Source organism: Rhagoletis zephyria, unplaced genomic scaffold (genome assembly GCF_001687245.7).
Source record: "Rhagoletis zephyria isolate East Lansing unplaced genomic scaffold, Rhagoletis_zephyria_1.1 Rzeph_scaffold_00085, whole genome shotgun sequence".
Classification (NCBI taxonomy): domain Eukaryota; kingdom Metazoa; phylum Arthropoda; class Insecta; order Diptera; family Tephritidae; genus Rhagoletis; species Rhagoletis zephyria.
Genome location: NW_016157169.1, coordinates 438,538 through 452,266, shown reverse-complemented (window position 1 = coordinate 452,266; position 13,729 = coordinate 438,538). Strand labels below are relative to the sequence as shown.

General features: G+C 34.7%; 2 protein-coding genes across 2 annotated transcripts in view; one reads left to right on the top strand and one right to left on the bottom strand.

The window, feature by feature from the left end:
* The first annotated feature begins 3,820 nt into the window (after window positions 1-3,820).
* LOC108374077 (ubiquitin thioesterase otubain-like) lies at window positions 3,821-6,597 on the top strand. The gene is made up of 3 exons (XM_017630047.1): window positions 3,821-3,988; window positions 4,108-4,407; window positions 4,471-6,597. Exons 1-3 carry the CDS (start codon window positions 3,911-3,913, stop codon window positions 4,876-4,878), a joined length of 786 nt encoding a protein of 261 aa, XP_017485536.1. The 5' UTR covers window positions 3,821-3,910; the 3' UTR covers window positions 4,879-6,597.
* Mdh1 (malate dehydrogenase 1) overlaps window positions 6,485-13,729 on the bottom strand; it is a 24,242-nt gene continuing 16,997 nt past the window's right edge. The window contains exon 2 of the mRNA XM_017630036.1: window positions 6,485-7,812. Within this exon, the coding sequence (XP_017485525.1) occupies window positions 6,814-7,812 (999 nt within the window). The 3' untranslated portion in view covers window positions 6,485-6,813. The remainder of the gene's footprint in view (window positions 7,813-13,729) is intronic.

Below are 13,729 nucleotides of genomic sequence, written 5' to 3'. Positions count from 1 at the left end.
TTTACTTGAATAAAAGTGTAAAATAGTGGTGCTTGTGATGTAAACAAACGCTCAGCTGACGAACCCGCTTTCGCAAACTTTTTTCTCAAAACCAGTTACAAATACAACGTCGCGTTCTTACGTGATCTTGTATTTTTGGTTCATGAGACAATGCTGTGACGACAATAAAGAAATTCCTATTATACCATGTTCTGACCGACATCGCGAAACTTTCTTTCGTGTTTTCGTGATAAAGCTGGTGTTCGACCTAAAACTTGTGTTTTCGTCCATGTAAAATCTGTCGGTGTCTGCATTAGTTTTTTTGATTATTCATCGAAGTATATCATCTTTAATACGCCATTTCGAATTTATTTTTAATTGGCTGCGCAAAGTAAAATAAGAATGAAAGTAAAAGGTTGTTAATGAAAAGAAATTGCAGGGGAAGTATTTTGGTTTGGTTTTTGTGTAGGAAAACTGTAATCAAAGGATGTAAGAAATGCCAACGAAAACACTAAAAATCGGTGTGAACAGCCTTCAGCCCACAATCCCAAAACTCGTTTTCAAAGTGTTTTCGTTGTCGGTCAGAACATCAGAGTACGTATATTTATACAGTTTTGAAGAGTATTTAAAAACAAAAGTAAGCACAAACGCTTTTGACCACGAAGCCGAGAAAATAATTCGAGAAAATGGTAGCTATTTTATTATCACTTTAATAAAGGAATTACGCCAACGCCTCCCCACAAATATTGCCACACTAAAAAAATTGACTTTTTTCGGTTGGAAATGCATTAAGAGTAATTAAACCAAAAGTATTTGTTCAACTACAGCAACAAAAACACAAATATAATGCCGACGAAATAACATCCATAGAGATGCAATGGCAACGGTTAACGTTACATACCTGGAGTAATTTAGACTCAACTGTAAAATTTTGGGCCGAAGTTTATCAATTTCGAAATGCCCTAGGAGAAAACCCTTTTGCTGACCTTTCCAACCTAGTTTTTAGTTTTCTTGTTTTGCCTATAAGTAATGCAGAAGTAGAGCGAATATTTAGTTCAATGAATATAATAAAAACTAAGCAAAGAAATCCAATGTGCGTTAAAACGTTAAACGCTATTTTATATATAAGATACGGTTTAAAACGTGAAGAAAAATGCTGCCATAATTTTACTGTAGATGACGATCTCTTAAAATTAATGAATTCAGGTGATATATACAATAGTGATTCATTTGATGATGAGGAATATACACTCGATATAAATTAATCGTGTTAACTAGTCTTTCGTTTCTTGCGATTTATTTAAATAAAGCATGTGAATTTTCACTAAAACATTTTAGCCGTTGTTTGCCAGAGTCTATGTGAAATTTCACTAAAACATTTTAGCCGTTTTTATCCGCTTTTTTTTGCCAATCTAGCCGGTCGGCCCAAAAGTTCTGGCAACACTGTTTGTAATACAAAAATCCTAATGGGCCTGAGCACACTAGCCTGCTCAGTCGGACTGAGCAGTCCACCACTCGAACGCACACTGGACTGGGCCGTCGGCCGAAAACAGGTTTCAGTTTTGTATACATGAACTACGCATGTGGCACATGCAAATAAAACGAAATAGAAAACATGTTGTCTATGTGTGCGTGTCAGTCCACCGTCAATCCGCGATTTTCGCGGACTGAAAGGAGCGAGGTAAACTCGAACTCTCTTCCCCCTCTTATCCACAAAAAACCGGGTTTAGGCGGGCTGGGCAATCCAGTGTGCGGATGCCCAATATTTATACTAATGAGGTCCTAATGTCGGTTGGGTGTTTTCTAAGCAATAATCGGGATCCGGATAAAAAATTTGAACACAAATGCAACAACAACGATATGATCCTGATAGAAATCTGGTTCAATTTATGATCCGCTATGTTTGCTGCATGGTTTGGTAGTACTGACCAGAGCTGGGTAATTTTTGATTACAATTACATTAAAGTTACGATTGCTTAATTGTAAGCCTTAAATTATATACGATTACGATTATTTCAATTGTAATCATAAATTCTGGCTCTCTCTCTCTCTATCAACAGTAAATTTACGTTTACGCTACGTCGTTGACTAACTGCGTTTTAATCTTTAAAATTTTAAGATTACAATTACAATAATTGTAATCATGAAAATTATGATAACGAATACTTTAATATTAATCGTAAAAATATAATGATTACAAATAATGTAATCGTAATCAAGAAGATGTTGATAGCGATTTTCTAATTTTCTTTAGAGGTTTAGTAGTTAAGTAAATGAGCGGAACTTTCACCGAAAAGTATGTAAAATTTATTTAAATTTGAAGTAATACAGTTAATAAATACAGTGAAGTAAAACAGTTAAAAAATAGAAAACAAAAACGTTTATTTTCTAATAGCGGTCGCCCCTCGGCAGGCAACAGCAAACCATAGAGTGTATTTCAGTCATGAAAAACAGCTTCTCCAAAAAATACAATAGCCTTTCGGGGCGATGTAAAATTGTAGGTCCCTCCCCTTTGTGTGACAACATCAAGGCGGACAGTTAATCAAAGTCAATCCTTATTGGAAAAACTGCGACCACGAGTCTGTGTTGATTGTTACATCAATTTCAAAAAAATATGCGAATTCATAACTTAAAACCATTTTGGTAAATAAAAATCAAATTTGCTCAAAGCAAAACTAATTTCTCGATTACTGTAATCGTAATCATGAACTGCTTGATTGCGATAACCTTAAATTTTTAATTCGATGCATCGGAATGTACATCGATATTTTTCGATGCATCGAAGGGCATACATCGATGCATCGAATTGCAAAGATTTTTCAGATAATGTTTCCCAACAAAATGTGTTATACGATGTTTCCACGCTTCGTAATTCGCTATCTAAGTAATTCGCGAATTACACTGTTTCCACGCCACACATTAGTAATTCGTTTGGCAGCTCTAGTTCTTGTTCTTGTTCTGCGCTGTTTATTATTATTTTTGTGTACTTCAAATATCGAAGATGGAGCTAAAATTTAAGTTATCATCAACAATTTTAATTTATATAGAGAATATTTTATTAATATTATTCTATAACTAGAAAAAGTGCCAGCAATTGGGACCAGGCCGGTGAAAACTTTGATATATTTCCGATAAATATTAGAGAAGGCACCGATTCGTTTGTCATTCGCATGGTTATTCGGTCAGAGTTTTTTATAAATGAGGTAATTCGCTCTCAAAATTTTGTATGGCGAATTACGTAATTCAGAAGGTAATTGGCAAGGCGAATGACGAATGGCAGAGCGAATTACGAATAAGAGGGCGAATTACGAATCGTGGTAATGCCGTATTATTAACAAAATTGTACAAAATTTAAATACATTACTGCAACTGAGCTACGTATGTTTCCAACGGAAGTTTTTGGAGCCGTTTCAACTTTTTGGTCAGTCACTTCTCTTTTTTGTACAATTGAAAACCTGGAACGACGGTTCAATGTACTAGAGAATTCAGTTTTCAAAAAACATCGATGCATCGATATGTCGACTATTTATACATCGAGTAGAAAATTTTCGATGCATCGAAGCAAATCATCGATGTTTTCCGAGATACCTACAAAAACTTTATTTAAATAATCTGTAAATTGTGGCAGCACCAACGACTTGGAATCGTTTGGCGTTCTTCTTTTTTTGTAGCAATTCACAGTAGTTTGGGGCCGCGTACANACCACAAATACTACTAAGTTGTATAAGACTATTTAATGCAACTCGGGTCAAAAAAGAGCAGTTTAGACCAAAATAAGCAGCTCTAAAAAACAGATGATCGCAGCTGTAGCCCAGGATGACGTCTATTGCTAAGATATCTCACTTGTATTTGTACACAATGGCGTACATTGCCTTTTGTTCTTGCGTTCTTATTGATTTTGAAAACAAAATTTGCTTATTTCATAGATAAAATGGATAAAGTTCAACAAAATGATAACACAAATCGTGATGAATTAATAATGCAGCAACAACGCGAAATTGAAAAGGAGGTACGTTTACCATAGGCATTTTAATTAAGGAACAAAATGTTTTGCTAGTATCAGTCCTAATGGGCCACCCGTAGTACCCTCCAACATACAAATCAACTAATTAACAATTTCTTTTGCAGATAAGTGACTCCATACCATTGGTCAGTGAACAATTGCCAATAACTTGCCTTAATGCTGAATATCTAGGCGATGCAGTGTTCACTTCAAAAATTCAAGAACTCGCTAGCAAATATAAATTCTTACGGCGTACTAGGCCTGATGGAAATTGCTTCTTCCGGGCATTCGCTTACGCTTACCTAGAGCATTTAATTTCCAATAAAGATGAGTATCAACGATTTAAAGATTTGGCGGACAAGTCAAAAGATAAGCTGGTGCAATTAGGTTTCCCTAGCTTTACTCTGGAAGATTTTCATGATACGGTAATGATACCGACATTTTATAATTATTTAAAAGTTTATGTTGCACCTTTTGTTTTTTGACAGTTCATGGAAGTTGTCAAGCGTGTAGATCCGGCAGCCGGTTCGACAGAGTCAATGGGTGAGGAGCTACATAAAGTATTTAATGAGCAAGGTTACTCCGACTATGTGGTTGTGTATTTGAGATTATTAACCTCTGGTAAACTACAAGAGGAGGCTGACTTTTATCAGCATTTCATTGAAGGCAACTTTACCATTGAGGAATTTCGTCATCAAGAAGTAGAGCCAATGTACAAAGAATCGGACCATATACATATTATAGCATTATGCACTGCTTTAGGCGTGGGTGTACGCGTAGAATATATGGATCGTGGAGACACACATGTAAAAGCGCACGATTTCCCAGAGGGAAGTACGCCAAAAGTTTTCTTAATTTATCGGCCGGGTCATTATGATATACTTTATCCTAATTGAATTGCAAAATCATAAAACATTAAAGGATCATAGCGTTTGGCCTAGCTACCTACTAACATATCGCTCATTTTCTTCAATAGTGTCACAACTCAAAAAAGCAGCACTCAAGATAAACGGCTTTCAAGTTTGGAATTTACACATACTCCCGTAGTAAAAACGAATACATATTTTATTCTAGTAGAGAGATAGTGGTAATCGATGCAGCTATGAAACTTTTATAAAACATAGAAGAAATAGCGGTAATTTTTGCATACTTACCTCAAAATACGTAATTTTTGGATTATGACACTAAATGAGCGATATGTATGTATTTTCTAATTTACGAAAACTTGCATATATTGAGCACAGATTACGCGTGGCTGCTTTGAGTTAATATCCTATCACCCACGTACATAAATAATGAACAAGCCCTATTTAATCAATTGAATTAACATTGGTATACATTGCCTTTAGCACAGAGAGAGAGGATATATTTGAAATTCATCAACGAGCTATATTAAAATTTTAATTCTTTGAAAATGTATAGAAAGATCCTTCTCAAATAAATTGTATATGCCGAAAAAAAACGAATAAAAAACAAATGGGTCGGTTATGGATAGCAATGCAACCACAGTTGGGTTGCCGATGGACCAAGCCACTGAAAATATATGTATATTTAGAACACCAACTATAGTATACTGCTGTAAAGTTACAGATAATACAATTTCGAAATAGGAAGAAACCAGGCTTGAATTTAAAAAAGCTGCAAAATTCTCGCGTCAACCACAAATAGGCAGTTGCCAATAACAACAACAGTTGCCAATAAAGCAACTCAGTTCTTTCAATTGTTATCTCTAATACAATTTCAGACACTGGCAGCGCAACTGAAGTTCGATTGCCGTTTGTAATAAACCCAAAAATGTTCTTAAATCGACTTTAATTTATGTTCTTTTGGACTTCTTAGTGAAAGTAAGCAGCAAACTTGTTAAATAATGTTAGAAATACTGCGTACTGTAATTTAATCCAGATGCTGGTGAATAATGCTGGGGTGGGAATCCTTGGGTTACAGGTTACAACAGTTGAGGGAACGTAATAATTATTCTCAAGGGTTGGTCCTTAGTTGAGTTCGCCGGCATCGATCTAACAACGTTAAACCGATCAACCTGTGATCGACAAAAGCTTGAGCCCAGTAAACATACAATTTAGTAGCATTTTGATAAACATCTTATGTATTTCGATTAGGCGTTTTCTCTTTACGTGCAGTTAATGTGTGCTTTTAATAGAAGCTCAACAAAAAATTTTAATCCAAAGTCTAAAAATCACTTAAGTTGTTTCATCAAAATCCCGCAGGAATGTATATTCATCTTAATGAAGAAAGGTCTAACATTTGTTGTCTTTTACCGAGTAATTCTAAACCTTTATAAAATTCGAAGATTTCCCGTAGCAAATTTCTTCAAAATACTCTTTTTCAATAAACACGGAAAGTAGATTTAGTTTGATTTTAAAATCTATTAGGACATCAGTGAACTACTTTTGTACAAAGAAGAATTTCGAAAGAAAATTAGTTAATATATATATATATTCCCATTGCTTTTTTAATATTTTGTATGTAATTAAACAATCGTCGGTACTTGTGTATATATTGTGTATACATACGTATATTTTTTCTACTTCAATCTCGTTTATACATACATATGTAATTATAATGAAACAAATAACAATCTTCATTGGTTAGTTACATGCATTTCAAAAATACATAAATTTACACAAAATGTTAATGTTTACAATCCCTTATATTGTAAATGAACAAACTAGTCTGGATGTCCACAAAAATATACTACATTCTACATCCAAAATCTCAACTTCAATTCTTATTTTTCGGACACTGTTTTTATTTACGATTCAATAGAAATATGCTGCTTGTATTTTTTACAGCTTAGAATCGGTTGAAACTAGTCAATCCGCGGAGCATACGGCCATCGCTTCACCCTTTTCCTCTTCCAGTTCCTTGCCAGTAAGGGCCAACTTGGATTTGGCAAAGTCGTCCAATTGCAAACCCTGTACAATCTTCCATTTTCCATTGCTAATTTCCACAGGGAATGAGAATACCACATCCTTGGGCGCCCCGTAGCTGCCATCAGAGATGACACCCATTGAGACAAATTGACCAGATGCAGTACCATTCCACCAATCGTGCATGTGATCACAAGCAGCCTTAGCTGCGGACATGGCCGATGACATTTTACGTGCAGCAATCACTGCGGCGCCACGCTTTTGCACTGTCTCTACGAATTGACCCTGTAAAAAGGCAGCATCATTGACAGCATCCCAAACACGCTTGACAGCACCATCGACTTCAACAATCCCGTTGCTGGGATCGGGGAACTGGGTGGACGAATGATTTCCCCAGATGACGACATTCTTGACGGCATTAATTGGCACACCCAATTTGGCGGCGATCTGTGCGGTGGCACGATTTTGATCCAACCGTGTCATGGCGGTGAAATTCTCACGTGGAATTGATGGCGCATAGTGTGAGCATACGAGTGCGTTGGTATTAGCTGGATTGCCTACAACTAAGACTTTAATGTCCTTGCGAGCATGCTGATCTATAGCCTGTCCTTGTGCCTTGAAGATTTTCACGTTGGCAGAGAGTAAATCTTTGCGCTCCATGCCCTCCTTCCGTGGCATAGCGCCTACCAAAAAGGCAGCGGACACATCTTTAAATCCTACCGCTGGGTCAGCGGTTGGGATGACTTGGCGAAGTAGTGGTAGCGCGCAATCTGCCAATTCCATAACAACGCCCTCGAGTACACCCATCATTGGGGGGATATCGAGTAAATGCAAAATCAAAGGTTGATCCTTACCGAACACCTCACCACGGGCAATCATGTATAGCAACGAGTAGGCGATTTGACCAGCAGCGCCAGTAACAACAACACGAATTGGTTGTGCCTGTAAGCAAAGGAGGGTAGAAATATTACTTATAATGCATTTTGTAGGTACTTTATATGGTATATGTACATAGTATGTAAGTAAGGTACATCAATACAATAACCGAACAAGTTTTCTGCGATCAATATTAAGAACGGTAAGTAAAATTAGTTTTCTCTAATCCTATTCCGAAATCGGTGACAATAAATTCTTTTTATTAAGATTCTCTGCTTTGGAAGACTTAATGTTTTCGAACTCAAGCAAAAAGTAGGAATCGTGTATTTTTTCTTAAAGCTTAGAATCCAGCTCTCAAGAAAATTACCTCAAATATCCAGTCTAAAGTTGTGTATTACATATTGGCTCTTTTTTGTATCATGATATAATTGATGCGAATGCCTTATTTGCGTAACTAATTTCCACTAGGCATTAAATGGCAAACATTTTCATGACAAGCTTGGGCATTAAAAAATATTCTTGTCAATACCAAGGCGAATTTATAGGTGCAACTCCGTATTCCTCGGACTCGGACTAGTAAAACTGTCAAAAAATAAAAATTCGCTCAGAGCGAGAGAGTAACATTGAAAAGTACGGGATCGCTTTCTAGTAAAAAATGGTAACTTCTGTCAACTTCAACATAACCTCCAAATTTTGGTTGTAAATTTTTGCTTATTTTATGCGTAAACACAATCAGCTCACACATATAAATAACCAAAAAAAACTTTCAAATTGTTTAAAATCCACTTAAACAAGTAATTAAATACTTTTCAACATGAATTAGCAGAGTGCACTTTTCTTTTGTTTACAATTGCGTTGCCAAACACACTACAGCTGATTGTTTGGCACATTTACCAGAATTTACCAGCAAAAAATTCTCGGACTAAAACTGGTAACTTCTGACAGAGACAGAACCGTATTTACTCTCTTTTTTGTCCTCTCAATAGTCAGAGAACCGAGTACGGGATCGATTTCCAGTAAAATCTGACTGATTCTGACTAGTCCGGACTCATACGGGATCGCAACTATCAAATTGAAAAATTTTGTTTGAATTTCTACACACACTCCTACAGATTTTGACAGTTTATGCCGCCAAAGCAAAAACAAAATACATATAAATTTTTGTTTTTGTACTCCTGCTATCACCTTATATTAATTCGCCTTGGTCAATACGTTAAAAAATTTTCATTAAATTCATTTCCACATGGCATTTCTGAAATGCCTAGTGGAAGTTCGGCATAAGTTCCAATTAGGACATTTAACCGCGGTGGCGCAGGTTAGATTTTTTCATCATTTATAGTTTACAAATAATGATGCTTTGGCTGGTTGCATTTCTTAGCACAGGGGTTGTTACCTTAATTCACAAAGCTCTAACTAACAATTTTTTTATTTTACAGGAGAAGCAAAAAACGTTGTGGTTGTTCAAACTTGCCTGGTCATCTGAAAGCCAATTCCTGCCTTGTGAAAACGTGAAGTGAAAACATTTTTCATCACTTCACTTCTGTTTTCAAATGTAAATTAATTAATTTGCCAACAATTTTTCACTGTGAAAACTTTTTTCCACAAAGTTTTGCGGCTGTGAAAAAAGTAAAGTTGGGCGTCCCAGCCAGCAAGAAAACGTACATTTTACGATTATGTTTTACGAGGGATTCTCAATCGGCGAAAAGTTAGAGAAAGGCTCGTAAACCATGATTCAATTATTAAAGGTTTTGTAAGTAGCTTTTTCTAAAATTGACACTCCCACCCACAGGGATCGTTTTTGGAAGAGGAGAAAAAGGGGAAGAATTCAATCACACTTCTAAAATGGTAGCTAAATTCCACAAACAGGTATGGATAATAGTGCATGGTGGTATTTTAAAACAAATGCGAATTTGATTTAATTATTTCATTTAAACCAGCATATTTACATTGAACATAACCCTTCATTGTTATTAAAAATAAATATTTTTATATATGTATATACCAAAGTGGCGAAAGTCAGACGGCGCATAACTCAAGAATGGGTGGTCCGCTTTGAGCCATTTTATTACAACGCTTTTATCAACTTGCAATGTTGTATGTCCAGACCACCCTACTATAAATATAGCAAAGGTATTTATGGCAAACCTAGTATAGATATCAACCTCGTCGTAGGTATCAAAGACATACAATTAGAAAAACTCTAGAGATAGATGTCGCCACGCCAGATGAACTTAAAAATATGCACTACATACGCTACAGCGGCAATGGACGACACGCCATTTCTTAAAATGAAATTAATTGCTGCTATATGTATGTATGTACATATGTATGTAGGCATATACTAAATGTGAGCAAACAACATTTTGCTTGCATAGTCTTCTGTTCTCTTTTCACTGCAAGTTGAATTATTTTAGTATCTATTGCAAAATTTTATACAGACAAGACTAAAAAGTATAAAATAAATACAAAAAAAAAACTTTTTAATGTACCACGCTTTTATAAATGGACTAAAATTAGAAAATAATATTTCTCAGTCGCATAGAACTTGTTTTGATAACTTTTGATTTTGAAATTTTAGCAAGTCATTATAAACAATTTATTAGATTGAAAAGGAAAAGCGTGGGGCGCATGTAATAGGCCTGATTTAAAATTGAAGAGTAATATGTGTATGTATGTGGCTATATTAATAACGACCGCTTAAAATCGATCTCAAATTTGTACTTTCGCTGTAGAAATTTTAGGTCTATGTTATGTATGTAGTTTGAATATTGTCAATTAAATCTAATGCTTTGTATTGCATGCGCTCCTCATTTTTCGTTTTCAAACTCATAAATTGTTTATAATGACTTTTGCTAAAATTTCAAAATCAAAAGTTATCAAAGCAAATTCTATGGGACTGAGATATATTATTTTCTAATTTTAGTCCATTTATAAAAGCGTGGTACGTTAAAAAGTTTTTTTTTTTAATTTATTTTATTTTTGCATTTGTTTGCCAGTTGTTGGATAAAAAAAAGCTATTTCCCTGCAAACCATTTTTCAGAGTATTCTGCATTGTTAAGAAATTTTAAAGAATTCGTTAAGATTTAATTCGATTATTTGCCGTATTTTCTAAAATGAAATAAATTACGCACACTTCCATTCTTTTACGAAATTTCGGAAGAAAATCTGTGAGGCAACGAAAATAATGCTGCTATGTGAAGAATATCTTTCAGAATTTTTCCAGAATTTTCTTTATTTTTCGTACAGAAATTTCTTTACGAGTTCGTGTCAACCACTTCATATAATTTTCTTTGAAAATTCGGGAAAAATTCGTTACAGAAATGAGATACTCCTAACGATTTCCTTAAGATTTCGGGAACTTTGGTTTGCAGGGTTGCTTGTGGAAAAAATATGGAATTTTGATTAAAAAAAAAAAACAACAAATGAAAAAATTTGGAGCTTACGTTTCTTTCGCGGTTATTGCTCGATTGCTTCGAATATGGTAATTCCAATTCTTTGATGTTGCACTTTTATTGTTCTGGCGAGATTATGCCGCCGATTANGAAACAGGCGGGGCTTAGTAGTGCCGCTACAACAACAACAACAACAACATAACCAGGCAAGTGTGAACAACGACATTATGAAAAGAGTATCAAAGGCAGGTAGGGATTTTCAAAAAGCGGCATATAAGTCGGTAGTTTTAGGTACTTCCACTATACAATTTTTATTGAAGGTATATTTTAATCCGTCCTACCAAAATCTGTGAAAAACGCTGCTTGGATAAAGGTGTTGGTTAGGGCCTTTGTGCATTAAGATAACGATTAACGATACGTACATATCGCACACCTAGTTCTAAAGCAGACCTGGGCGGCGCCTCTTTAGAAGGCGCTCTGCTTTAGAAGGCAGCGAAACCTTCATTCAACCACACGAATTGTTCGCACGCACACAGTGACATCAATTTCTCGCACACTACAAAAATCTCTGTCGAAGTTGCCCACCTCTGTTCTAAAGTGTAATTAACTCAAAAAAAAAAAACAAGTAAGAGCAGCGCTGTCTTCGGCTATGCCGAAGGCTTTATACCTTTCATGAACGTCTGAAAATTTTAATTTAACAGATCGCAAAAACTGCTAACTGAACAATCAGTGGTACAAGAGATAAAGCTTATACAGCATAGATCTTGACGATTTTCTCAGTAGCTTTGTATTATTATTTATAAAATAGCTTACAAAATTTATCGGTTTTATCTGTCCAAATAAAGGAGTTTTACAGTAAAACCCCATATCTGAACAATCAGTTGTATGGGGGGCAATAAATAGGTTACAGTGACCCGAACTTTGTTAATTTTACTGTAAACTTCCTGTTGATAAGGTGTGAAAATAGTGCGAAATTTTATGTTTCTAGCTGCATGCAGAGGTTATAACAAAGAATCTCATATCTGAACAATCAGCTGTATGGGAGCTATATGTTATAGTGGTTCGATTCTTCCGGTTCCGACAAATGATTAATACATTATAAAAATACACCCACCTACCAAATTTGATCCGGATATCTTGGAAAACTGAGAGACTAGATTGCATACAAACAGACGGACAGACAGACAGACGGACATGGCTAAATCGACTCAGCTCGCCGGTCTGATCATTTAAGTATACATTTTAATGGGTCTACTATCTCTTCTTATTCTGGTACTTACAAACATCGGACCAAAGTTATAATACCATTTCATGCTCATGAAAGGTATAAAAATATAGGGCGATTTTATTGCATAAATCAATTCATAGGACTTACATCCAATTAATGGAAATATTTTTTTCTTCACGATGATATACATTAAATTAACTAAAAAACTACTGGTATGCTATGGTTGCTTTTGTATTATTTACGTTGAATCTGTATGATCCACAAGCAGTTAAATTTCCCTCTCTGAATTTTGAGTTAGCTCACTTTAGATCTAGGTGTACGATATGTACAGGTATTTTTTTTTATCTCAGTATATGGTTGTACGATAGCATTACAGACTAAAGAACAGTAAATAATTACTTAAAACTATTAATGAATAATTAATTTGGATTAGGAATGGATTTCTCAATGATACATGTGTCGTGAAAGCCAAGCGTGTTATTGCAAGGATAAAACGTTCGTAAAATCGAATTTTATTCATCGTGCCGATAATATGCTAAATTTGTAAAGGAAATTTATAAAAGTGCAGTACTGAATCCCAAAATATGTATATCGTCACCTGAAATGCAAAGAGGCGTAACTAATACAAAATTCACAACTCAATTTTGATTGATATGTCCATTATATTTCATCGAATTACAATTCCCACATCATTTTATGGAAAAAAAAATTATTAGTCCTGACTTTCTACATTTCAGTTACGTTGTTGTTACGTCCTTTTGCATTTCAGAAGACGATAAGTTGATGTCAAGTCTTTGGAATATCACTTATTATTCAAAAAAAAGGTATGAAATAATAAATTTTGTAAAGCTTCAAAAATACCGATGCTAAAAATAACGGCCAAAGCTTCAGGCTAAAGCAATTTTATGAAAATCATCGACAATGAACTTGATTCTATAAATCATAGATGGGCACACCAATACAGTCTCATTTTGTCATGGTATTCGTGAATCGCGCTGAGTAACAGTTGCCACTTTTCTATATTGTACAAAAGTGCGTCGTTTTTTTCGCGTGTTAGAAAACGCTCTTACAAATTTATATTTAATTTGTATTATGAACATGAAACGAAAATAATAAAATATAATAAAAAAATAATGAAGAAATAATTTCAAATAATGAATTATGAAATTAATTTTTATAAGTACATATGTACGTGCATGAAAAGTTTTTTAATTTAATTTCATTAAACTAATGTTTTAAAAAATGATAGTTTATTCAACAACAAAATTCACGAACTTAAAATTTCTAAACTTTGTAAAAAACTTAGTGTTCAATAAAGTATACTAAATATATTAAATTGCCGTATCGTACATACATATATACA

Coding starts and splice junctions, on each gene's coding strand:
- LOC108374077 (XM_017630047.1), top strand. CDS start 3,911: ATGGATAAAGTTCAACAAAATGATAACACAAATCGTGATGAATTAATA. Junction 3,989..4,107: donor AACGCGAAATTGAAAAGGAG/GTACGTTTACCA, acceptor TTTCTTTTGCAG/ATAAGTGACTCCATACCATT. Junction 4,408..4,470: donor TGGAAGATTTTCATGATACG/GTAATGATACCG, acceptor GTTTTTTGACAG/TTCATGGAAGTTGTCAAGCG.